The following is a 27,516-nucleotide window of genomic DNA, read 5'->3' as shown; positions in this document are numbered from 1 at the left end:
ATATCGAAATATATGCGCAACTATGCATCCATGCAATTCGGTAATACAGACATCAAAACAAGCATAACCTAAAAATCCATATTTTGCCGCTTAGGCCTACTTCCTTTTGCATTCTGACGCAAAAAGTGATTTTTCATACATTTTTTTTTAATTACAGAAAGAATAACGGACCCTATTCCCTTGATTTTAATGTCAATCAATGAAGATAAACAATATTTTTATACTTCCAAAGATATCGGACGCGAATTCATCATCACATGTCTCTAAAAAGTCACTGAGAGTGGGAAATGAATTGAACTCCTGGTTGATAACTCAACCTAAGGGCCGTATTCATAGACATTCTTAGCGTGGGCTTCCGGTGGATGATCAGCGTTTTTCGTATTCATAAACCAGTGTTAGCGATAGGATATGATTTGAATTCTGTACAAGTAACCAGTGGATAGCCGGGACTAGTTTAGCACGGTCGTAGCGCGTGCTGCGAAATGTCTATGAATAGCACCCTTATAAGTTTAATTTCTTTATCGTTGCTTTAGTTCTATCCTGAATTGCGAACACAGTTAAAGTTGGAGTCTTAAGATTATAATTGAATCAGTCGGTGCAGAAAGGAACTAAGTCCATTTTTGACGATTTTCGTTTTTTCACTGTATCCTTAGTAATTCACCAAGGTGCATCGTACTGTGTTGAAAGGAACTGCGTAACACTGGCAGAAACGGAAGAATCGTTAAGTAACTGTGAGCTGTACTGTTCTGAAAGGAATTATCTCCAAGACTTAGTTCCTTCCTGCCCAGTATAATGGTGCCACTCTCACGGCTCTTTCTGGAGGAAACAGTAAATATTGCTCATTGTTGAGTGGGCTTCATGTTAACAATGATATTATTAATCGTGTGCTTTACCACGCTTGAGTAGTTTATAAAATGTCTCCCAGACGAAAACTCAATCAAACGAGTTTCACAAGACATATCATCAAACATTTTAGAGTTCACGGATTGCCATATAAAAATTACAAAGGAAATTTTGTGTCAATGATGTATGCTCATTTTTATACAACTACTTTGAGAACAACCTTCTTAAAGATAAAGAAGAAATCCATTTATTTTCTGACGGAGCACCAGGGCAAAACAAAAACCATACAGTTGCTAGAATGTGCCTTGGACTTATTCAAAATAACAGGTTCAAAATATCATACATCGATTTCCTGAAACGGGCAACTCATTTTTGCTCTGCGATAGGATGTTTGGGGTTCTGAAAAGAAAAATTAGCAAGTGCGATAAGTACATATAATTATTATTTCACGATAAATCCTAATTATTCTAGAACAGGGGTGAAAAACTCGTATGGTATACAGAGCAGTCAGCATGAGTATCCACTGTAGCGGGAGAAGCTAGGCTCTCTGAGAGTGTCTGTTTCCCGTCTCTGGTCTGGACAATATTTTTATTAAACACACAGTACCTTTCATTCGTATGGGATATTTCATTGACATTATAATGTTATTAATTTATTTTCACTTTAAGAGTGCATATTTTTTTACTTTTAGTACGTAGATATATCGTGGTTTTTAAGTGCATACGTGCATGCATATTTTGCCGTTATTTAGTGCATATGAATCCGCTCCCTACTGATCACATAATATAACAGATTGTTAGATTGATCAGCCTAATTAATTAATGGACTTACAAGGCAACCACTTTTATCAATTTCACTATGCTGCCATCTAGCGACTGCAAAAGAAGTCATGTTATAACCCTTATGGAAGTGCATGGAGCAACAATACTTCCATCTAGCTTGTTTTACCAAAAATGCCTTTTCGACGGTGGAGGCTCTGTTGGTTGTTCTCATTTTATGTTGCCATTTCATAATATGGAAATGTGCTATCTGATATTATATACTGTATAATGTGATCAGGGGTTATGTAGGGACGTTGTGATACTGCATTTTAAGCGATATTTGGTACTGTATCAATACTGAGTCACAACAATCTAAAATACAAAATTTATGTACGAGATTTGATGTAAGGTTAACGCTAAATTTAAAACACTTGACATATTCTTAGGAGGAAAGCGTAAGGATGATTTAAGTAACTGAATAAAATTATCCTTTACATAATGTACCAAAAAAATTCCAGCAAATATACTGAAGGAAATGTTAATATTCCGAAGTTTTTAAATGCGACCTACAAGGCTGTCTATAAAATGAACGAGTATGATTCGGATGATTTTTTAGTTATTTCCCAGTATCTACAAGTTGCAAAACTATTTATTACACCATAAGATATTATATAATGGAAGTTGGCTTTAACTGCATTAAACAATTTTTTTCTCTAAACTTATACCCTAACTTGAGTAAAATATGACATATCACAATACGCTTTTCGGTTCTTTTGTTTGCAATAATGTATAATTGAAGACTTCCCCGGAATAAGAATATAACCAACAAAACTGTAATTCATGTGTCAGGAGAAAGGAAAATGATTTCATGGGCATATTTCTTTAGGCCTGTATTTACTATCACAACTATTTGGCTAAAAAAGGATTTAAATTTATTCCGCCATAGAACATAATAATTTGTTATAAATAAATGCTTTAAAATTACTTTTCTACCTACATAACATACAGGTAGGCCTACCTATGTTAAAAAATCTGATGTTATATCCTTTTTTCTGGGAGGTCTTCAATTATGTTCTTTTCTGTCCCTACCGTCAAAATACTACCAACAACAATACGGCCTACTCGAGAGTTTTGCAGAATTTTGGACGCCAGTATCGAAATACTAATTTAATATTGTATTGCTATGAGGTTTCAACTCACTTTCAATTACAGTGGTTTTGTCCATATTTATTTTAAGGCCATTATTTGTGAACCATTTATTTGGTTTATCGTTTCTCTCTCAAATAGGCCTGCTTTTTATACACTATAGCTCACTGTCGTCTTTTCTAAGCAGCAAGGATATAAGAAGCAAAAATAAAAGATATTACACAATTTTGTCAATTAATAAAGGATTCAAAAGCATAAGGCAATGGTCTAGTGTAGCGGTCATCAGCACAGCGCACCCTCAGGCTTGCGTCTCTTACACGCAGGAAATTAAAAAGTTGTAGGTACTGAGCTGGCAACAGACGTCTTCTGTCGTAGTTCAGTATAGATTTATTTTCGAAGTTTCGTGAAAACAGAAACTATGCTCATTGGAATACCATTTGTCTCATTTCATATTTTATTACCCATTGTTTCATCGGTTTCTTATTTTTCAAAGTGAACTTGCAAAAAAAAAAAAAAAAAAGTACATACTGTAGAGTATGCCTCTGATCAGTTATACGTAATCAGGGGTATGCTGAACTTTATTATAAATTTACGCACGCAACATAATGCTGCTAATTAGCAAAACTATGATATAATTTCATAAAATTTAGCTGAAATATGATCATAGGCGGAGACAGAACAATTTCCTTGAGGGGCGGGGGGGGGGCAAAGCGAAACCATAGAATCCCCATATAACAAGGTTATGGGGGACATTTTTTATCTTCTCCCCCTGTTATATCTTGACCGTGGTACAGTATATCGGAATATGATCATTTAATAAAGGTATTTTCGGGGGCATATTTCTTACAGTGTTACATCCATATCCGCGATGTTTCGGACCGAGTTATATGGGGCTTGAACTGTAGGTCTACTACAAATTATAATAGGGCATAACTTAAAACAATCGCCCTGTTTTTCTCTCTCATACAGAAACACATGTATTTTTCTGGTTGTCATCTCTGTATGAAACACAAGGAAAGCAGACGAAATTATACAACTGAAGGCGCTTATATAATAGCTGCCTTCTTTCGTCACGGCACCGTCCAGAGAGCTGTACAATCTTAACTAGCCACTCTACAGACTCTTTCTAGCTCGTTGGTTTCGACATTCTATCGATACGAGTAAAATATCGAAAATCCAATATCGAATCCGATTATAATCAATATCGCAAGTAAAGTATCGATACGAAATCATATCGATAGTATCGCAACGTTCCAAGTTACCGCTTCATGCCTTTGCGCTTTGCTGCAACAAAATGAGGGTCGAAAAACAAAACGCAATTATAAAATAGGTCAGCTATGGTGGACAATTTATATTGGCTTCCATTACTACAGTAATAAATTTAACCTTAAAAGAACCGAATAGTTTCGACTTCCATGATAATGACATGGAATTATTATTACTAGACGATTTTAACAATAATACACGTTACAAAAGACCAAAACACGCATTCCGCCATGATGGATCGTGCGGCAAACTCGTTTGAGTTGCTGCACGGACGGTTGTTACAGCGACGGTGAAGCCAATGTAATAAAAGAATGGTCTTGCTGCAGCGCTTTACGTCTTGCTTTAAAAAAAAACGCACGGTTATGTGTATGGTTTCTGATTAAATTAATTTTGTTGTGTGGCATAGTTGTCGTTTATAAAAATGAACATCAGGTGTGCAAGGGTGGGTGTTGGATGACCATGCTTCCATTTGAAATGTTTGTTAGATATTCATGATAGGGAACAGCATGAATGGTATTGGCACGGTAGTATAACCTCAAAGGGTAGTCTACACTTTCAAATTCATACACTTATTTGTTATATTTATCTTTCATTATACTTCGACAAAGACCCAGAAAATGGTAATTTGCCTTAAATATAAATTTCTCATTCGTTCCACTTTTTTTTTTTATTAATGTTATTTTAAAGCATTTTACATTTTGACCTAACGCATAGTACACTTGTTATTACAATACTGTACCGGCATGTAATTTTTGGACCTCAAGTTTTGTCATAATTTTCAATTTCTGTGAAACGAGCGTTGAGCGACTTCCGCCGATTTTGGAATAGATACCGACGCACTTGAACTGCCAACATAGAAAACAAAAAATCACACTCAATCGCTTTCACCATCTTGACGGGATATTAAAAGCCTAAACTAACCTAACCTAACCTAACCGCGTCGGTATCTTCCAAAATCGGCGGAAGTCGCTCAACGTTCGTTTAACCTCCAAAGCCGAAGAAACAAGCACACAGGTAGTTTTGGTGATTTCAGAAGTGAAAATCGTTGAATTTATAAGGGACTTTTTGTAGAGATAGAGTTGATCGTATATGCAAGGCATAACAAAAACCTGAACTAACCAAACCTAACCTGCCACATATTCGTATATGCAAGGTGTTTACGAGGAATACGAAGGGAACTACTTCAGCGCTAGTTTAGTCTAAAATTATTTTAAAATGTAACATTAGTCACGTAACAGTCACATTGCAACATAAGTAACACTGTAGAATATGAGCCGATAATCTGAATTCTCTTTTACAAATGTGTTAGTAGTTTTGAGGCAATATTTGATACTGCTGGAGAAAATATGATAGTGATGGCCAACACTAAAAATGTGAACAAACTGGACCCTTGCTTGACCTGTACCAGCATATAATTTAATTGATTCCAGTTTCTCCAACACTGCTATATGAAGCAGCAAGGCTATAGAATACCCACCATGAGCAGGAAACATCCCCAACACAGTTCTTTAAAGAAAGTGCTATCATACACGTTGATTCCCGAAAATTATACGTGCACTTTTCAAAATTAAATCCAAAGTGTTCATTAGCAAAAGCATCAGGTCAGCTCAAGGAGAGAAAAAATCAGGAACAACGTGATAAGGGAAAAATGAAGCTGAAAGGTCCTTGTAGAAGACATTAAAACAGCACAGTTAAGATGGTTTGGCCATATAAAAAGGGTGACGGAAGATAGATTACCGAAAAAGACTTATGAATGAATTCTGACGGGAAGAAGAAGAAAGAGAGGAAGACCGAAATTAACCTGGACAGAGGAAATAGAACACTGAGTGAAAGAGGTTTAGAGGAGGGAGAATAAAGATGAGTGGCGAGTGGCTGTAAATTCTTGAAATGGGTACAGGAAGATGTCAAAGACATCGTAAACCTGTGAAATAATAATAATTGTACTAGAAACTAATATGATAAATATCGGAATGATGGCATTACTGCACTTATCCACTATTAGATTAATATACACTTTGTTACATTAATGTACACTGATGATGCTATGAATAATTCTATTCCAGCGGCTAATAAAATATCTATCTCTGTCTATCAATATTGTCTTACTATACGTATATTAAATCAATTCGCTACATTACTTCCTTTACTGTTATATTTATTTTATTGAGATAAGTTAAACTGCCACTTTTCCTTTAAAACAGTTTTTTGTACTTGCAATGTAATATGTGGGCATGTGACATCACATAGGACTATTACGTCATTCAACTTATTGATCGGGAAAACAGCGACTCTTCCTTGGATCCTACCATTAAAATTGTATGGAACTACTTCACCACATCACATGGAAAGGGCCCTGTCAACAGTATTGGCAGAGCATTAAAATGTCTACCATGAGGACAGATTCAAAAGAGAGAATGCATTGTAGGTACATAATGCAGAAACATTCTACCAGGCATGTATGATGGCAGGTATTAAAGTTTCAGTACCGGGAACTGTCCTGAAAGATGAAATGATTTGCTCAATGTGAAATATGTTTGGGATTCTGCCCAGCCGCTTCCAGGCATAAAGAAGAAGGTTCACTGCCTCAAGATTGTCAATGGCTATCTTGTTAGTTTTGCTACCACACATAAAACTTTACATGCAAATGGTCCACATATGTTGCCAAGTTCAATGTATCCCAAGGAATTAACATTTTATTTGGTGACTGGATACAGGTCTAATATGATGGCACATTATACCCAGGGAAAGTGACAATCAGAATTTTGGAGAAATTGAAAAGAACACCATGGTACCCACCTGCAGGGAAATGGCCTAATATTGATGGCAGAATATTTTACTGTCACAGATAAAAAGGAAAGTCAGAGCACTCACTGTTGTGAATGTGAGTGGGAATTTTAACTTTGAAGGTCTTTAATTCTGCAATTCTCGTGTTAAAATTGATAAATATTGTTTTTTTAGAGAAAAGTGTGAAAAAAATAGATTAGAGAGAAAATATAATTATATCTATATGACAGTTCATTCCTCTGCCTGATGTGTAATGTTTATCACATATCTGTGTAACATTTGTCACACAGTTTATTTTTCAGTAATTTGAAGTTTTTGTAAAAAGCTCTTTGTGGTTTAGACACACATCATGCTTATAGAATCTATTGTACTATAAAACACAAATTTTCTAGTTATTCCTTTCATCAGAGGAGAATCTGAGCTAATTTCAGATGCTTACAAACTCATGTCTTTCTGAGGTTATGTTAGTCAATATGATTATTAAAAAAAAAAAAAAACATGATCTGTATGAAGGTACGGTCACACGTCGCTACTTTTGCTGCACAACTTTTGTACTGCGGCTGCAAAAGTTGCATGTCATGTTCACACGTAAGCCGAAAGTAGCGCACTGCACATACTCTTCGTGCTGCGCAATCCTAGTGCAGCAAAAGTTGCAACTGGAGGTTGCGAGTCTGTTCACACACAAGGCACTACTTTTGCAGCTGCAGTCATGCTGCAGGTTTCCATCTCTGTGTTGACTTCTCAATATACATTTTGTGGTTATGTTCGCATTATTAAGAAACTCATGCGAAAGCTTACTTATCTATTATTTGCTTTTCTGACCTAACTAGTATTCAGAAATTGGCATTATTTTTACTATAAAATTTTAAAAACACCTACATACTTAAATGATAACCAACAGCATATTCACGTAATCAATGTTGGCAACCCTCCTGTTTGAAACTGCGCTACGAAAAATTAAAAAAATGAATTATATCATCAGCAAGTATGCTCAGACTGTGTTGTGCATTTAATAACTGTTATAAATAATTTATTTTCATCACATCTAACATTAAAATATATCCAAACAATAAAAGTATCATTGGCACATTTGGGTGGCAACACTGGTCGCAACCGCAGCAAAAGTTTCAAGAAAACCGATATCAAAAATGCTGCGGCTGCAACCCTGAGAACCCTGTTCACACGTCGCTACTTCTAAGCTGCGCACAGCATGGAAAAGTAGCGAGCAGCAGGTTCGGCAGCCGCTACTTTTCGGGTTGCACTGTTGTTCACACGTTGCAGTACAAGAGTTGTGCTGTTTTTTGTACTGCAGCGCTGCAAAAGTAGCGACGTGTGACCGTACCTTGATTTGGCAAAAGTCTGTAATTCCTTTCATAATATGCTCCATATGTGGACATTACGTCCTCCAAACATCATTGTATAAATCAGATAAAGTATGATAGAGATTCATATATAAGTCTAATTACTCTCAACATGTAACGTTAGTCCATGAGTTACATTCTTAAATTTTCTAGTCAATTATGTCACTCATTATCCAAAGCTGAGGTTGTAATTCCCTGTTATTTTATCCATTTTGCAGCCAGAAGATCTCATGAACATGCAACATTGTAATCTGCTATGTTTGCCAGAGAACTACCAGATGAAATATTACTTTTATCATGGACTGTCATGGCCGCAACTGAGTTATGTAGCAGAAGATGAGAGAGGCAATATAGTTGGGTAAGACTGACTGTAAGTCATGGTAGAAGAAACAGGAATGTTTCAATGCAACTTTTTTTTTCATAATGCTGTTTCTACGTATTGTAGAAGTTCATGCAGTAGAAATCTTTGATATATTTAACTATATTTGACTTAAATTGATAGATAGACATGCACCTTTCTGGAAACCTGCATACGAAAATCATAAGCATAACGCTTATGTTGTTTATAAAGATTTAGCGCTATACTGGAGAATTACCACCATAGCTTTGAACTGTGCCGTTACGTTTACCACCAAATTTAACTACATACACAATGTTGCCAACATAAGAACATGATTTTGGTCTGTGGTGTCGTTAGAAGGAGAAATTTGTTTCTTTTTCTCTCTACCTCCTTCGTTCTGAACATTACTGAGAGATAGCACCACTGTTACTCTCATCTGTTGCAATGATTTTTCCCTGGACCACCAATTTGCTTGGACGACATTTCTACATAGAAGATTAAGACAGATCTTACAAGCGATCTACAGTTACTAACAGTATGGTCATCAAAATTGTGTGTCCATTTTATCTCGAACTAAAATCTCTCTCGCATTTTCTTTTGTTTCATCACGGCCAAATGTATTTATCTCTTCGGTATCGATGTTTCTAGTCGGTCATGGTCTTTATGACAGTTTCTGTTTCGTAATATTGATAGACGGTAATATAATTAAAGCGGTGAATAATTTCATGGCCCCTAAAAGTTTTTTTTTTTTTTTTTTCGTAAAAGGCTAGGTATTTTGTCTAGGCCACAAATAAAACTGCAACGCGGTCATAATTATGTACTTAATGCTTTGGTGAACACTAACCAGAAATTTACTTTCCGTTATTTAAATGATATTCCGTGAACCACACCTTTTTCCTCTTTATTTCGTTGTCATAACCTACTTTAAGATCTTACTACATAAGCATTTTCTTTTAGTGCATTCAAAACATCGTCGTTATACTGCATAAATCTTGAACTTGACTAATAGAGTGATTTATTTAAGAATATAGTCGCGAATTTTACTACCACCATTTCGATTGTCTTCTGTTTGACATGGCTCGGTACGGCCTGGTGACTAGTGGCCAGCGAGTAACATCGACTATCGACATTGCTCTGCCGTGGGTATTATCCAGTTGTTCCAGATTTAGATTTACAAACTGTGTTAATGTTGTTTTCTTTGACAAGAAATTTAATGTAAAAGTTATGATTTGTTTACTATAATGTTATTATTATTGTTACAACTAGTACCACCACCACCACCAACACCACTACTCAAGCATAGTAAATAATATTATAATTTAATACAAGTAGAATAAACATGTTTAGTTACTGTTAATTTAGTTTGTTTCTCTAGTTACTGCTTATTTTATTAGTTACAATTTAATTACAATCACACAAGCAGTGGTAGTAATAAGAAATAAGCATGACCTCCCACCGCTGCATTGCTGATGTACTGCACAACTGTACAGCTCTAGTGCATGTCACCACACAGTATTACACATACCTCAGCTACTCAGCTGTGTTCCCGTACAGAGCATACTCCAGTTCTGTATTGCCAAAGCGGGGAGTACTCCTTGCCAGCCCTGATATAGAGCGTTCAGAGTTTAGAAAATGCCATTGGGTATATAGACATCTTCTTAGTGGACATCCCCCTCCTTCTAATGTAGGCTATAATTTAAAGAAGTTATTTATGTTTTTTCTAACGAAATATAAAATAACAGAAGTAAATCTATTCCATTTATTCGATTTTGGTTATTGGAAATAAGACACCTATATATCCAATGGTATTTTCTAAACTCTGAACACTCTATAGCATAAACTTTATATCAGTATAAAGCCACAGTGTTGTCTTTGGAGACAATCTCCAATATTTACCTACTCCACTATGACAATGTTAGATCACAAATGCCTTTTGTTTTTAAATTGTAGCTTATCAGTTTAACATTTGTTTTCAGATATAATTCCCAGATACCTGACTTATTTTGAAAAGGGAAAAGCCAAATGTGGTAGGTTAACATGAATGTTTAACATTCCCTTTTCTTGTAAACAACACTGTTTTAACAAATGAGGGGGATTGTTATGACAGCATTTCCAGTCGTGTACATTACTAGTATGTTCCACAGTAATGAAGACAGAACGTCACTTTGAGGGCAGCTTTAGTCACAGTTCCTCCTACAGGGGCTTCTTCCTTTGTTATTTGTACTGTTCTCATACAGAGCACATGTTTTATCCAACTTCATGCCTTTATGAAGCAATGTCGATACTATTAAAAATTACTTTATTAAAGGTTCTTTTGCTATTGATAAGTATTCCCAGAGTATACATTTCCTTACCTAATGATCTCTCTTTTTGCTGTAGTGCAGTTTCAGTGGATCTCATGTTGATTTTAGTGCAAAGGTTGTAATATCAGCACATTTTCTCTCAAGTATCTGTAACATTTTCTTAAGTATCTTCAGCAAATAGGATACGAGACTGGACTGTCACCACAGTATACTTTAGGTACAGTATAAAAACAACTTCCACTATAATTAACAAGGATGTATTGAAATCTACTCCAGGTGGTTAAGCAGGAAATACAGACTTCACTATAAAAAGGCTGGAAAGAAGCTATGGCAACTAAGGTAAATTGAATGGAGAAAATTACTTAATTGCTTACTTCACTCTGTCACCTTCATTCACTTACAATGTTCTGCCCAAGAGCAAGTCTTTCACTCCAAACCCAGCTTTCTGCAATCTTTCCTATTTTCTGCCTCTTTGTCTCCGCATATGATCCATATATCTTAATGTCATCTGTCATCTTCTTTCTGTCCTCCTTTTGACTTCCTAGAAGCAGCCTATGTTACAGCTTATAGTACACTCCAAGTATTTGAAGCTGCCCACTTGCTCTACTGCCTCATCTAGAATTCGCAACTTTACCGTCTATATTTTTCTTTCTGTGACTATGGTCTTCATCTTATTTGCATTTATCTTCATTCCATATTGCTCTCGGCTGTCAATTAGCTCCAGTAGCATATCTCTTAGAATTATCTCCTCTTCTGCTAACAGCACCATATCATCAGCAAATCTTAAGCACTTTATTCTTCTTCCTCCTACTATCATGTTCTGAAAATAGTTCTTCAGTAAATCCTCCAAATAGATGTTGAACAGTGTAGGTTGATGTATTCCTCTCCATATTTCACTTCCTCTTGACATTTCTTCTCCTGTCCTGACTTTGACTCGTTTCATATAAAGATTACCGAACAGCCTTCTCTCTTTCCAATTCACACCAATTTTCTGTAGGATCCCCATCAGTTTGTTCCAATCCACTCTGTCAAACACCTTTTCTAGGTACACAATTACTATATACACTTCTTTATTCTTCTCTAGGTATCTTTCGCTGATTGTTTGTAGCAGTTCAATTGCATCTCTCGTACCTTTTCCCTTCCTGAAGCCAAACTGCTCTTCTTCCATCTTAGAATATAAGCGTGGAATCTTTGTCGATTGTGATATCAGGCTGATAGTTTTGAACTTGTTACATTTCTTGAAATTATTTTTCTTCTGTATTGGCAGCAACACTGTCTCTGTAAAATCTTCAGGCCATTCGTCTTTCTCATATATTTCGTTGCATAATGATAGAATTTCTTTCTTGTCTTCACTAATTCAGTGGAATTTCCATCAATTTCTGTCGCTTTCCCATTCTTCATTTTTCTAAGTGCTAGTTCAACTCCTTCACTTAAAATAGAAAATCCTTTTTCGTCTTCTGATACGACTGCTTCATCTTCTTGTAACTACCAATTTCAAGTTTTTTTTAGTAGGTTATTTTACGACGCTTTATCAACATCTTAGGTTATTTAACGTCTGAATGAGATGAAGGTGATAATGCCGGTGAAATGAATCCGGGGTCCAGCACCGAAAGTTACCCAGCACCAATTTCAAGTTCTGCTTAGTTGTTGGTGAGGTGTGGTGCCATGCAGCCTGAGGAGAAATGAAATAATCTGGAATGTAAATTTTAAGCAATACACTACTACCTCGCTTGAGTTGGTTGTTAAATGCCATCTTCAATTTTAAGGCACTCTTGTTGTTTTGGATCTTTTGAAAGATTTCTTTCTATTCATGCTGCAGATGTAATACGTTCTAAGAAAATACAGAAGTGTTGCCAAGAATCCCTATTTTTCAACAAGTTTATCTTTTGTAAATATCTAGTTTATCATTATAAGTTACCCAGTCACTAGCTTCTCTAGTTCATTTTGATTTATTCAGATGCTGCTCTTTTCATTTTTTCCATCTCTTCGAATCACCATATTACAAAATTTTGAAACTTTAATTATTATAAAATGATTCAACATTCAATAAATTATTAGAAGAATAGGGCCTAAATGTGATTATGAATTTGCGTGTGGGTGAAGATGAAGAGGAATAATTAGATTTTGGATCTCTGTGACAACTCATGAAATAGGACAATTAGCTATCAGTCCTTATTCATGGCCATAAGTTAATTTTCTGGGTTCACGTAGCTGGATGCAGTATTTCTGAACAGGTTACGGTGCAAGTTTTGGAAAGATTATGTGTACTGGTACCTGCTGCAATTACCAGCTAAATCAAGTTTCACTAAATATAATATTGTAACCATCTACTCTCTTGTTCAATTCGTTGCAGTTTGGTTTGTAATAAATTACTGAAAACTTTGCACTTCATAGAAAGAAACGCATTACCTTATTCCTCTGAATATCACTCGAGTATTTTTGTTGCTTGTCTTCATCTTGTGACTCAAGTTTTAGAATTTCAGCACTTTAATTCTTCTGTTGCAGATATGTTTTAGCAAAAATGGAGGAAGATAGTGAAGATGATCCTCATGGTCACATCACATCCCTAGCAGTGAAGCGGTCTCACAGGTGAGTCAATTAAAGGACTTTTCATTTAACTTATCAATCATCATACATTGTATTTGCATATTTTAACATCCTGAAACAATCTGTATACCTTCTCTAAATTCTATACTCAAGGTTAATAATAAAAACATAACTTTTAAGCCAATGTACAAGGTTAATCTGGAAAGTATCTGGTCAATTAATATTTTAAAAAGTAACCTAAGACTTTGATGGCTTAACCATTTTCAGAATACAATCCTTGGTACCCTACACTCATCCCTGTATTCCTCCCACTTTTCAAAGTAGTCTGCAAAGTCCTCTTTCGAGATTGCTTTCATTTGCCTCGTATTCTCCATTATCTTGTCCACAGTCTGTTGTCTCTTCCCTTTCAGCGGCAGTTTTAGCTTTGAGAAAATTAGAAGTCGCACAGAACCAAATCTAGGCTGTATGGAGGATGATATATGATATATGATATATTTCGTCACAGCACTTCTTTACATGTAATGGTGCACCTCACATTTCTATATCCGGTGCCACCATTAACATATTATTACAATAACACATTATTTGCAGTACACGTCTACACAGATACTCCCAATTACACTATGCACCTTTTTTGTTACTTGGTCAATCTCCCCTTCAGTATTTCTCCTACATTTCGTTTGTTATTCTCTATTTGTTCATTAATCCTAATATATCTAATATTATATACTTCTTTCACACCCCCCTTTTCCTCTAACTACTATTCACTAAAATCTCAATTTCAATTTTTCTCTATAAATTATTATATTGGATTATTTGACCTATTTGTTTTTTGACCTTTTATTCATTTACTATTCCAACGTTCAAATTGTTAGTACTAATTTTATGCTGTCACTTGTTCACTTCTCTTAACCCTTACTCACTATTTTCACTCATTCTTATTTGCGCTCACTTTCACTATTCTGCTTCCACCTAATCCATTGTCACTATATTCCTCTTTTATTTCCCCCCCCCCCAAGCTTTCACTTTCACATAATAGATTTCCACTTACACTTGCACCCTTATTCTTTACACTACTTTCTTCCCTATCACTTCCTGACTCTTGGTTTATCTTTTTATCACCCCTCGTTTTTTTTCTAGCGCCCATGTTGCTTGTTCCATTATTGTCAGCATTCCTTCTGGGGTGCGCTAACCTTACCGCCATCGTATGGAGACTAGGAATCCGCTTACGCTGCATGATCTCGTTACTGTTGTCTTCTTGCTGTGCCATCGTCTTTACACTTCCTCGTACGTCAGTTTGTGGGTTCCTGAACTCATTACTATTCACTCCTGTTCATCGACTCCGAAAATTATTAAGTTAATTTTCTTCATCTTGCGATCGTAGTCACTCATCTTCTTCTTTAATTTGTTATTCTCTGCCATCAACTCTTCAATCTTTTCACTGATGTTTTCTACCTTTAGTCTTAAGTTTTCTAAAGCCTGGTTCTTCATTTCTACTTCTACTTGATTCAAGCCTGCCTTATTATTTCTTTCCTCTCTACTTAATTCACTTACTTTATCATTTCCTGATGTCTCTTTCTGTAACCACTGTTCCATCTTCTCTTACTGTATTCTTCGCTTCTTCCTCAGGCCAATAGCCTTTATACTGTGTAAGCGAGTTGTGCACACGCGACTGCTCACTTTGGCGTTCTGCTGTAAACTCGCATGGAGGATGAAAGACTTGGATGATGCGACACTTTGCCAAAAGTCGTGCACGAGGTATGACAAATATTTAAGTTCATTGTCATGATGAAGCTGCCAGTCACCACTTGTCCACAGCTGGGTTGTTTTTTCTTCTTACTGCAGTAATCCTTATTAATTTTCTAACCTCGAGGGATGTACTGATGGTGGACAACACCATAATAAAAATAACTGTAAACATGACTTCGAATGTAGTTCCAGCTTTGCTCCACCTTCTTTGATGTAGAAATTCAGGTGACTTCCACTGTGAAGGCTGGGCTATTGCTTCAGGGTCATAATCATAATCCAAGGACTTATTTCAGGATCTGACGATTTTGAGGAAATTTGTCACTGTTGTTGTTATTATTATTATTATTATTATTATTATTATTATTATTATTATTATTGTATCTCCAATGGGGGTTAGCCATATTTTACATATGTATGTTAGGGCTGTAGTTTTACACAAAAAAAAGATAAGCATAAAGAGGAATGGAAAAGAAAATTAAATTAGCTTACGCAATGTAAACAAAACATAAACAATCCGTAAATTAGGCATTGTGGTTGCAAAACAAACGTCAGGCATCAATTTGAGACACACAAAAACATTAACAACACACATACATAACAATTCTATAACACAAATATGCATCTTTCCGTACCATACATCATAAATTAATACACAATGGTCACACAAACACAATCAAAATATAATTACGACATTGTGACGACATCAAGCATCCCATAACTATGACTCACATACATAACAAATCAAGCATCCGTTACAACACATACACTTCAACATAGTAACCACACTTTTAAAAGTTACAAATTTGGCTCCAAGAAGAATAAATAGGACACTGTTACTAATTACTATTATTTCTACAAGGTCTTAAATACATCTGTAATAAATCTGTGAAATTCCTTTAAGCAACTTTGCTTCAGAAAAACTTTTGTTAATGGTGGTAAGAAAGTTGTATCGCACATGCTAAGATGGGTTTCTAGCCGGTATCTCTTGCGTTCTTTTAGCGGACACTCGAATAACAGGTGGTCGACTGTTTGTGTGGGGTGTTCACGGAACATGAAGAGCCGTTTGGGTTGTCAATTTTGAAACGTTCGAAATATGAATTAAATTTTCCATGTCCAGTCATAAATTGCGTGGATATGTATGATGGTTTATAATTCTTTGCAGTTAGTCTATCTTTAACTGTGGGAAAATATAGTGATTTTGTGATTTGGCCATTTGAACTATTTAACCACATTGCATTCCAGTCATTTAACATGTTAACCTTCATTTCCATTTTAACGTAAGAGAGGGGTTGTTTAGAGTATGTGTGTTCCATTTCTGTCACTGTTAGTAGTTTCAAAGTTTCAAACAAGTTTTGTACAATTTCAGCACTTCTTCTCTTGTACAGTATGCGCCAAAATAAACAGTACTGAAAATATTTATTGAACTGAAAATTTATATATATATATAAACCCTACAACTGGGTATACATCCGGTGGCAGTGATATATAATATACAATAATAACGGTACAGTAATTACAACAATAAAAAAATAAAATAAACGTAAATTTAAATCTAACTATAAATAAATGCAATAAACCTAGGACTATATATAACAACTATGGTGTAATAACACCTACTATAAGCAACAGTAAATATAATGTGTAAGTGCTTCTATTAAACCCAACTATTATCAACTTAAGTAATTACATATCAACTTAATTAATTACATGACACAACTTAGATAATTACACTGCACTTAAAATTAAATTTTCAATCTATTCTTCTCAACCTTTCCTTAAATGTATTGATTTTGAGAGGACCACCCTGGAAGATTGCCGCAGGTAAACTGTTCCAGTCTACTATTGTGCGATTAACAAAGGAAAATTTTGCCATGTCCGTTCTTTGTTTTCTGCATTTAAACTTCCTAATATGATTAGCCCTGCCTAAGTATGATGGTGTTACTAATCTAGCACTGATGTCGGTCCATGCTTTGTGTCTCATTTGTGCCTTAAACATTGCACTCAGTCTGATTTTTCGTCGCCTTGATTTGAGAAATTCCCACCCTAAGTCTTTTACTATCTGTTGCAGCTTTGGTAGCTCAATGGCAGTGAGCTCTGTACTAGTAGGAGCAAGGGTTTTTAATTAAGGAATCTTGTGATAAACAATAGTGTACATATACACTTCCATCTCAATCGTAATATGATTAAAAAGGCAATGATTGTTGTTATTTGGCGTGATCATTGAGGTAAATAGTACTAGTGGAGAGAGGGCTAGATGTAATTTCTGCTATAAAACTGCAACCACAGTCAGCTGTGGTGGTTATGGCAGCAATATTGGTAATGTAAAAATATGTTACATTCGTCCATATGAATGCTTTCATGTGTTCAAATGGACTTTTTGGAGACGGAAATACCATTGGCATTGGAGAACACCCAAGAATAAAATATTCGTTGACTGACGACATAGAATCTGAAGTTTATGAAGAAAATTAAGCTTAAGATATTCGAAATTGTTTTTACAAACACACATTATTATCCTAATATGTCGTCGACCTGGTTGGCGAGTTGGTATAGCGCTGGTCTTCTATGCCCAAGGTTGCGGGTTCGATCCTGGGCCAGGTCGATGGCATTTAAGTGTGCTTAAATGCGACAGACTCATGTCAGTAGATTTACTGTCATGTAAAAGAACTCCTGTGGGAAAAATTCCGGCACATCTGGCGACGCTGATATAACCTCTCCAGTTGCGAGCGTTGTTAAATAAAACATAACATTTAACATTCCTAATATGTCATAGAAACTAGAACATTTACCGTAAGTTACGTAATTAAAATGCCAAATTTTTTTAATTATACCGATAATATAGTAAATTCTGGTTCATATTGTTTAATATCAGTTATTATAATTTATGAAACAGTAATGCAGTAGCACTGCATGTCGGTATTTGTTCGAGTCAGTACTAACAGCCAGGTAACTACAGGCTGAGGCACAGTTACCAGTTGAAGCACAAATAACTGTAAAGATGACGATAACTGTTGTTTCCGAAACTCGTTTCAAACATATGAGCGCATTGAATCTTAGATAACTCTGTATGTATAGGTAACTGTCTTTTCAGAAACCGGGCATAAGGCTGCTGAAACAATTCTCGAGGTATTAAAAATAAATGCATACTTTGTGTACATAACTTGTATTCTTATTTCTTCCATAGGAGACTGGGTTTAGCTCAGAAGTTGATGGACCAAGCATCTACATCCATGGTGGAATGTTTCAATGCTAAATATGTATCACTTCATGTCCGCAAGAGTAATAGAGCTGCCTTGAATTTATATACAAACACCCTTAAGTTCACGTAAGTATTTTAAAATTGTGAAGGAAATGAGAAATCTGGTAGAAATCATATTTTAGAAGTAGAAATAAAAGTGAGTTTTGTTACCCTGATAATTTCAGATCCACGAGACACAAAGTGCTTATTTTTTTAGCATTGGAAAAGTCCACACCTGTGGAGTAATGGGTAGCGTGTCTGGCCGCGAAACCAGGTGGCCCGGGTTCAATTCCTGGTCAGGGCAGTTTACCTGGTTGAGGTTTTTTCCGGGGTTTTCTCTCAACCCAATGTGAGTAAATGCTGGATAACTATCGGTGCTGGACCCCGGACTCATTTCACTAGCATTATCACTTTCATCTCATTCAGATGTTAAATAACCAAAGATATTGATAAAGCATCTGTAAAATAACCTACTTAAAAAAAAAATCATTGGGAAGAAGTCCTGTAGCCTTGAAGTTTCACGAGTTGGCTTGAACTTCTTTTGATGGTATTCTCTGCCCTATAAATTTTGATACAAAGAATTATTGACACCTTTTGAAGCTTAGTCAATCACTTTCATTAATTATGTTACAGGTAGTCTTCTTCTAGCTCTCAAAATGAAAACAAGAGTTTCATCCTACACATTTGTTTTTCAAGAGTACAATGCTTCATATGTATGGATCATAAATAATACTGCTGTGTTTGAAAGTGGTAGTGAACTGTAACTAATGATGCAACCCCGTGTTTGCTGTTTAATTGTATGTATGTATTTATTTACACTGCAAGTGGGCAAGCACCCAGTGGCAATGGTATACACAATAAAATTACAATACACAATACAATTATACAATACACACTACAGTTATATACACAATACAATAAGAATACACAGTACAATTATACACAATAATTACATTAATAATAATACATAAAATAACCTAACTAATAAGGGAACCTAATTTTTCATTACAACCTACATATGTATAGGCTCTACATAAGTTTCTCATTGGTATGTAAGTATGTAAACATTGACGAAGATCACACCATTCCCTACTATTAGCTATGGCTTCTGCTAATGTAGGCTTGTGGGTGATTTCACTAGATGATGCTCGCTTTTCAAATGCAAGTTTAAATGAATGGTCTCAACTGTTACATACAAATTATTAAGGTTGCTTCACTAGATTCACAGACTTTGTGACCCAGCTCTGCTTTGTTAGATATCTGAGTGTTGTGAGTAAGACCTTAAAATGGTTCTAACCAACATCACATCCACTGAAGTACAATACTCGGTGTCATTAATTTTTTTCAGTTTAGCACCTACAACTCTGGTTTCTACTCCTCAGTAAACCCATGACATTTCTCAAGCTGGTTCTTTTCAGGGTCTAAACATTCGTAGTGATATCCTAATCAATAATTCCCCTATATGTATTAGGCACTCACAATCCATCAGAGCACGAACATACTGATCCTAATCTGCTCCTTCACTCTCAAATATGAATGCTCCTGACATTATAGATTATTCCGATGAGTTAGTGATAACTGCTGAATGTAAATATCATGAAATAAATGAACAGGAATTATGAATAGCGTACACAGGAGCAAACATGAACTTATTTCCTTGCACTGACTAAGCTTGTATGCTGAACATAATTATATTCATTTAAGAGTTTAAATTAAATTATTATTACCATAATGGAACCATATTTATCTGCATCAAACAGCACCAGGACAACCGAAACTCTAGATAATCCAGGAAACTCATTAATGTCATAAATAAGTTTACATAAATGTTATTGCACTTCAAAATACAACACTATTTAGTTGAATATATACAAAACAAATTATTTATATTTATGTATATTGATCTTTAACTAATACGTACAGTATAAGTTCGTTTTCAGTTAGGACAATGTACATAATTTTATTTACACATCTACATAAAGAAATCTGTGAGTTTCTTTTGTTTCAGCTTAGCATGACGTTTTCATGCTGCTCGGTCTTGTAGAAGCTTCACCATCATGAGTTCAGTTGGTGCCATATCACATTGCCCTTCTAAGTATGTTAACACATTCTCATGCGTCATTGTTGCTTCTTTGTGACTCGAAATATTATTTTGGCTGTATATCTGCCTAGTCATCAGAACTGCCATCACCCTCCACATTGGCATTAGTTGAAGGTGCCACAATGTCTTCATCTAACAATTGGAGCTCACCATCCTTGTCACTCTGTAACCACAAGTTCAGGGCATCAATCCCTACATCTAAACATTAGTCTACACTAATCTTAGAATGTAGGCTTTCACGGCCGGTGTTGATAGGATGGGTATTTTCCGGGCTAGATGGCCGTGGTCTGTCAGTGTTACAACCAAATGTTTTGTCCACTACTCCGGTGGACGTCTTCAGTGGCGTGGTACACGTGTGCGGAGAGATCTGCTGTGTGTATCAGGAACTGGCATTGAGACTGGTAGCACGTCGATATTTAAGGTGTGGACGGTTGTGGCTTGTCATTGTCGCCGCGGTCCACACCAGTGGCTTCGGTGTTCTGATTGTTTATCATAGTGTCTAATTGTCGGAGAAAGGGTTTGATATGTGTGCTTCTGAGGGCTGGATACCAAGCTTTGTTGACCTTGAGTCCTTCCTCCTTACAGTTAAAGTTGTTTTTGTGTTTATGTATTTCAATAGCCTCCCGATGTAACCTGGCATAGAAGTGTGGCGTACTGCTTAGGATGTCGGTGTCCTAGTCTACACTGACCAGCAAAAAAAGTGATCACCTAATTTATTAAGAAATACATTAAGTTTATAGTTTATTCTTTATTTTTTCTACATTCTGGCAGACTTATTATAAAATGAAGTTAATATGTATTCTGTGCACTTCAGTTTCTGTCATCAAAACTCTTTTTGTTTGGAGTTTATTTTGAAGTTTTAAAATAGAACAATTTATGCAAAATTTCAAGTAATGCATTTCATCGACTTAATGAGACAATGGCTTACACATGATTATGCCACTGAATCTGTCATCATGTGTTTATGTTATCTCCTAATATTCGGTGTTATAATCTTTGGCGGCAGTGACAGCCTCCATTCATCACAGCATGCTGACCAACAGGTCCTTAGGGATGAGGTTCCACTTCTCCTATAATGCAGACCACATTTCATTCAGGGTGTTTAAGTTGCAACGTTGGACACTTTGGCCGAGAAAATCTCACAATGTTCAATAGGATTTAAATCAGAGCTGCATGCTGACCAATGCAGAATTTGTATCCCACCATCATGAAAGTGTCTCTCATGCACTGAGTAGCATGGAGGTGGGCATTGTTGTGCACAAGGATGAAATTTTCGCCGACAAAGACAGTGAAAGAGATTATATAGTATGCTAACCCCTCCATTATCTCTCGATGTGCATTGACGAAAACAACCTCTGTCCAGATCCCAAAGTTGATACAGCTCCATACCATGACAGAGCCACCTGCAACAGCATTATTTAGAAGTTACAAGGGAAATATCACTCCCGAAGCCTTCTCCATACTCTCACTCTCTACTTTTCGGGTGACTGGAGGCAAAATCGTGACTCATCTGTGAATAGTTCCATTGACCACTGGTCCACAGTCCAATTCTACTGGGTGTTCATTTCAAAGTGTGTCATGACGTCACTGTTGTTGGGTCCCGATTTGAAGTGAGTTTCAGCTTATATGTCAGAGAAGTTGCCTATTATTTAAGGCGTTCTTCAATCTGAACTTGAGAACGTGTACGGTATAATTTGAATGTCATAGCAACAGATGGCGGTCTGTACAGTCTGTGTGCTACCATAACCTCTTTCGAACTGTGTTTTGCGCCAGCAAGTCGTACGTAGGGTATTTGTTATCATCGGTTGCGTACGGTAACATTCCACAACACAAATCAAATGCTCCGTGTCCATGTTGACCGTCGAAGTTAATGTCAACAAATACGTAAGTAATCGTCTTAACCCTCTCCCCATATCCCAACAGTACGTATTTCCAAACAGTTCACATTCCTGGCACTACCGGCGTTACCGTACGTATCGGTACATACTCTTCAGAATGAACGCCGTACTTGCTAGGCAACTTCTCTGCCTCATAGGTTATACACCTCTGCGGAAGTGTAGGAAGATTGAATTCTCTAGGCTCATCGGCTAGCCACATGACGGCATACAGTGAGCCATGACACATTTTGAACTGAACACCCAGTAGTGTTGACACACGAAATGTAATTGCGCTGCCTGGTACTGGGGAGGTGAGTTGTGGAGCAATTGCAGTCTTCTTGAGGTGAAACTTGCTTCTTTGAGTCTTCCTCTAACAGTGCCCTCATTCACAGTGACGTTTCTGACTGCATCAAGATGATTTCTGACTGGACTGTAGTCATGTGGGATCTGGTAAGACATAGAAAACCAAAAACCTGTCATCCCTGGTGAATGTAGACCACCAATGGTTTGATCCTGGTCATCTATGATAGATACTGAGTTCACAGAATCGTCATAGGGCACATTATATGCTTCCAAATGAGGCACTGATAGCATTATCCATAAAATGAATGCTTCATCCATCCTCAACGTGACAGCTCTTGCAAAGTCTTCTCGACCAAGAGGCTTCTTAACTTATCAAATTTGAAATCTTTTATTGTTGCTTAGTGTTGTAAAACCATGAAGCACACAACTTGGCACTGTTTTCTTTGTTCAGAGGAAGGTCGGAAAGCAGCTCAGCCTGAGGCTTTGGTGCCTCTTATCGATTCAGCTACAGTATCCAGTTCTGACAAAGTCCACATCTGTCTCCCTGTGATGTTCTCTGTTGCCTCCTCAAATCGATGGCATCTGTTCGCAACTCACATACTACATCTTTGCAGCATCCTATATTGACCTGAAGATTGCAGCACCATAGATACCACGACTCACCAAGGCGTCATCTGTCTGAGAGAGCTACACTCCCTGGTCTGCCAGTCTGCTGTGAAAGCCTCTACACCTCTCTGGAATCTGTGCAGCTCCCCCAGACTTGACATCTGTAGATGAATCCTGGCACTATGTCTGCCCAATCTCCTGGTCAACCTGAAACTATTAAAGATGATATATGAAGTTGAAGCTAATGAAGACAAAATGAGTTCGAGGTCCAACACCGAAATTTACCCAGCAGTTCTGCTTCGAGTGGTTGAGAGGAAAACCTCGGAAAAACACAACGAGGTAACTTGTACCAAACAGGATTTGAACCCAGGGCTTCTCATTTCACGGTCAGGCGTGCTAACCGCTACACAGTGATTGACTAGCTTGATACTTAGATGTGGAAAGTGGCTCATGGGGTGGCAATTTATGACCTTTGAACTTCATATTCTTCTGGAAAAATATTTAATAAATCTTTCTATAGTCATAAAACCTACTCAATTTAATAATGCTCTATCTAAATTGGTGGTTTATTGATGATCTGTTTGTACGAAATGATCCACTATTTTTGCAGGCCAGTGTGTAATAGTCCTGTATTCAGACAAATTCTGAAGGGTCAGTTTCATTGTCAACCATTTCCCAGGAAAATTCTGTAATTTCAGACTAGATATTTTTGCAGGACTTAACAATTGTCAATTCACTCACTTGGTTCCAAGATGAAGGAGCCATGTAAATTACATTCTTAGTGTTTATTCAGTCTTAACATGTTAACAGTGCATCTTTCTTCATTTTCATCAGCTTCCTCTTCTTTAAGTTTACTGAGAAACTGCTTCCTCAATCAGTGATTTAAAGTTGAAGGATCCCCTGATTCATGGGCTGTATTAATGCTGTTACATTGTTAGTCAACTGTCTGAAGACAAGTGATACCAACATGGCACCACTTATGAGACAACTAGGCCAGGAGATAATGGGTTAGGGTGGCCAGTTCCTTTTCCTCTCCATTGCTTACATCACTGATTAGCCACATATTCCACTAATCAGATTTCGGATGTATACAAACAATTGTTCTTTCTCTGACACATATCGTCAAGTGAGATGTACTGCCTGATAATTATAATAGACGTGCATATCAGCCAGACTGAAGAAATTTAATTTGATACCCCCACTAACCAGTTCTCCCTCTGATGGGTGAGATGGGACATTGCCAACAAACAGTATCACTTTCAATAGCAGATCTAATGTTAAGTGACTTTTAACACTTTGAATGATGTTTGAAAGAGCCATTCTTTAAAAATCGCACTATTCCTTCAAGCACTCTTCTTGGAACTTGTAAACAACTGGCTAAGAAGAAATGTTTGTACAACGCTTTAAAGCACGTGGTTTAGCATATTTTCCAATCAGTACAAGGGTAATTTATGTTACCTTGAAGCTTTACTCTAAGCAAGGAATGTTATCCCTCTTTGCTCTTTTTGTAACTCCTAGCCAAATCTTCTGATTTCGAATCTAAAATCTTTCCTGGTAGTACCTTGTAAAAAAGACCAGTTATATCAGCATTATAAATTTGATCTTGCTTTAGGTTTTCAGAATAAATTATTTTCGTAGGTGTCTTTTTCAAATGTTCACTACCCATAGTATTGCCAGAAAGGCCCTTGCCAGATACTGCATGTTGACGTACTCCATGATGAGTTTTCAAAACTGACCTAGACTTGCCATAAATGAAGAAGTTGCTTTCTTTGTAAGCTTAGTGCTTTTTCTGTAAAATTGGAGCTAAATTGGGAATGCCATGGTCCAGTGATCACTTTACCATACGAATAACACGTCATCAAGTGATTCATATTTTGTCTCTGTTGTTTCTCGAATTTCTTTACGATTCTTCTTCTAATCCTATACAGTAGAAATCCTAACTCCAAACTCTGTAGCAATGGTCTTCAAGGGCTCTCCTTTATTGAGTCTACTGAGTGTTTCTAATTTCTTCTTCATTGTAAAAACCAATGTCTTTCTTTCTGACGTCATTTTCAGAGTGTGTACTTCACAAAACATTAAAGGTGATTGAAACTGGGAACATTAATAATAACAAAACAGAAACAAATAAATAAAATTTTCTGTGTCTGATGTGGCCATGTGACATTATTGGCTGCAAATGCATGCTCAGCTGTAGTTGGGAGGGAAAGCTGTTGCCTACACAAAAACAGTTGCCGAATAAATTGCCCATTGTTTGCATTCACAATTCTTATGGCACTCACCTCTGCATACCGGTGCTAGAATGAAAGTTTTAGTGCAAAATACATCTTGTATCATACGCATTTGCATGCTGAGTGTCTGTTTTTCATAGAGAAGCATAATAAAATAGTTAAATTTTAGAGAATCGGTCCAGATAAACCAGAAATTCAGATTAATAGGATCTGGATAAATGCAGTTTCACTGTACCTTCAAATATAAATCTGGATAATGTAACACATACCAGTTACTTGTTATAACTGTTGCGAAATCGGCTCTTACATTCCAGTGTATGTCATTTTTCCATCATTTCTCACTGCCAACTTACATTTCTATTGTTGGCTACCATACAACATTAATTCTGAATATACAGTAATTTCATTCACATTTACAGCAACCATAATAAGTAACCAGTTTGTGAGTGATCATCCAAACTGGACAGCCGAAAATGGTATTTGAAGTCTCTGTCATCAAAATGTGGCAAAAATGCTAATGTAATTCTAATCTTTTATGTACACCTCCTCCTAATTAAGTTAAATTGAAAGTACATCGTTTTTATTTCATTAGTTGATTATGATTTCTATGGACAATTAAAATTTTTGGCAAAACATAATGCATTATTAATGTTTGAACACCATTTATTTTATATTAACTTCATTAGTTTGTCATTTGCAGTCGTCTGCTAAGTTCTTCAAGGGCAACCAGTCACATATCTATCATCTGGGCATAGCATCAATCAGCGTCTTCAATCTTAAAATACGATAAGCATCGATGGATTTCACTGATGAATTTAGCAACAGTTTTCTATGAGCAGCAAAGCAATCCTGCTGAAATTAATGACTTGATGAAAGTGCAGTGTAAAATTAGAAAACATACCCTATTGAAATTGCAGGAGAATTTAATCAATTTCAATTGAAAGAAATTTCGATATAACGAAAATGATTGAAGTCACAAGCAACTGTTTAAATCGAAGTATAACATTATGTAGAGGATCCTCCAAATTAGCTCTGTGGTAGCACGTCTGTCTCCAGATTAGCCGCCCTGGGTTTGATTCCTGGCAGGGTCAGAAATTTTCATGTAAAATTTCTACCTTGGGACTAGGAGAGATGGCAGTGCACAACTTCTAATCATTAAATTGTGCACTAATATGCCTGAGGTAAATCCCAAATCTCTCCACAGTGCATATGAAGAGAAGACATATATCACTGTTGATAGTGATTCGTCCGTCGGATGGGGACGTTAAACCTGGCAGCCCGTTTGGTGTTATTCAACAGGAGTAGGTTACATGCTGGCACCGGGTTTCCACTTCTCCCTTCCTCACCCATTCCCTACACTACACTTACACGAACACTCACCCTAGTACACGACATAACTCTTCACAGATATACATCATGCATAACGTGGCCCGGCAAAGTGGTGTGCAACTTGAAAATGGGTCACAGTCCTGCCATCTTTTTGCAATATGCGAAACCCTAATCATGCAAGTGAAGTGGGTAGACATTAGATACACACACACACACACATTATGTAGAGGTGCAGCTTGCAATGTGTCATTGAGTCAGGTTGGATTTAAAATTCTACTTGTCTCATTACCTGCTTGGGCTTTTATCTGGAACTGCAAAGAAATCGTGTGTGAATTCTCAGACTCAGTCTTACCAAAATACCAATACCATCTCACTATCAGAATTCCACCACCCGTAATGCTTCATAACTGTATAATTGATACAGCGTCATTAAATCACCAGTTACAAAACAGCAGAAAGAGAAGTTTATTTGAAGTGGACATTGAGCATTTTCCCACATAACTAGGAGTTTGATTTTTTTTTTCTAAGTATACAAAAAGTGATGTTGAATTACATGGAACCTTACTAGTTTTTACCGAATAACAGATTATTTGATTAAGATAGTACTCTTCTTGCTCAATAAGATGATTATATCTCATTTCTTATTTTGTGGAAATATTGATAATTATTCCCATGTCTCCTTCATATGGAATTTGTTCAGATAGCCTATTATGCTACTGTTGTTGTTCTTTCAG

General features: G+C 36.5%; 1 protein-coding gene across 6 annotated transcripts in view; it reads left to right on the top strand.

Annotated features, from left to right (window-relative positions):
- The first annotated feature begins 4,267 nt into the window (after nt 1–4,267).
- Nucleotides 4,268–27,516, top strand: part of LOC138707679 (N-alpha-acetyltransferase 10-like) — a 35,156-nt gene continuing 11,907 nt past the window's right edge. Inside the window, exons 1-6 of one of the 6 annotated variants that reach the window (XM_069837473.1) lie at nt 4,268–4,458; nt 8,380–8,519; nt 13,310–13,393; nt 14,981–15,109; nt 18,285–18,425; nt 18,972–27,508. In XM_069837473.1, coding sequence (XP_069693574.1) covers nt 4,438–4,458; nt 8,380–8,519; nt 13,310–13,393; nt 14,981–15,109; nt 18,285–18,425; nt 18,972–18,975 — 519 coding nt within the window. In that variant the 5' untranslated portion in view covers nt 4,268–4,437 and the 3' untranslated portion in view covers nt 18,976–27,508. Of the gene's footprint in view, nt 4,459–4,481; nt 4,637–8,379; nt 8,532–10,483; nt 11,144–13,309; nt 13,394–14,980; nt 15,110–18,284; nt 18,426–18,971; nt 27,509–27,516 lie in introns of those variants that run through there. The other 5 variants (XM_069837470.1, XM_069837471.1, XM_069837472.1 and 2 more) reach the window with 5 other exon arrangements.

Source organism: Periplaneta americana, chromosome 10 (assembly GCF_040183065.1).
Source record: "Periplaneta americana isolate PAMFEO1 chromosome 10, P.americana_PAMFEO1_priV1, whole genome shotgun sequence".
Lineage (NCBI taxonomy): Eukaryota > Metazoa > Arthropoda > Insecta > Blattodea > Blattidae > Periplaneta > Periplaneta americana.
Note: the sequence above shows the minus strand (reverse complement) of the source record. Positions and strands in the feature narration are given on the sequence as shown.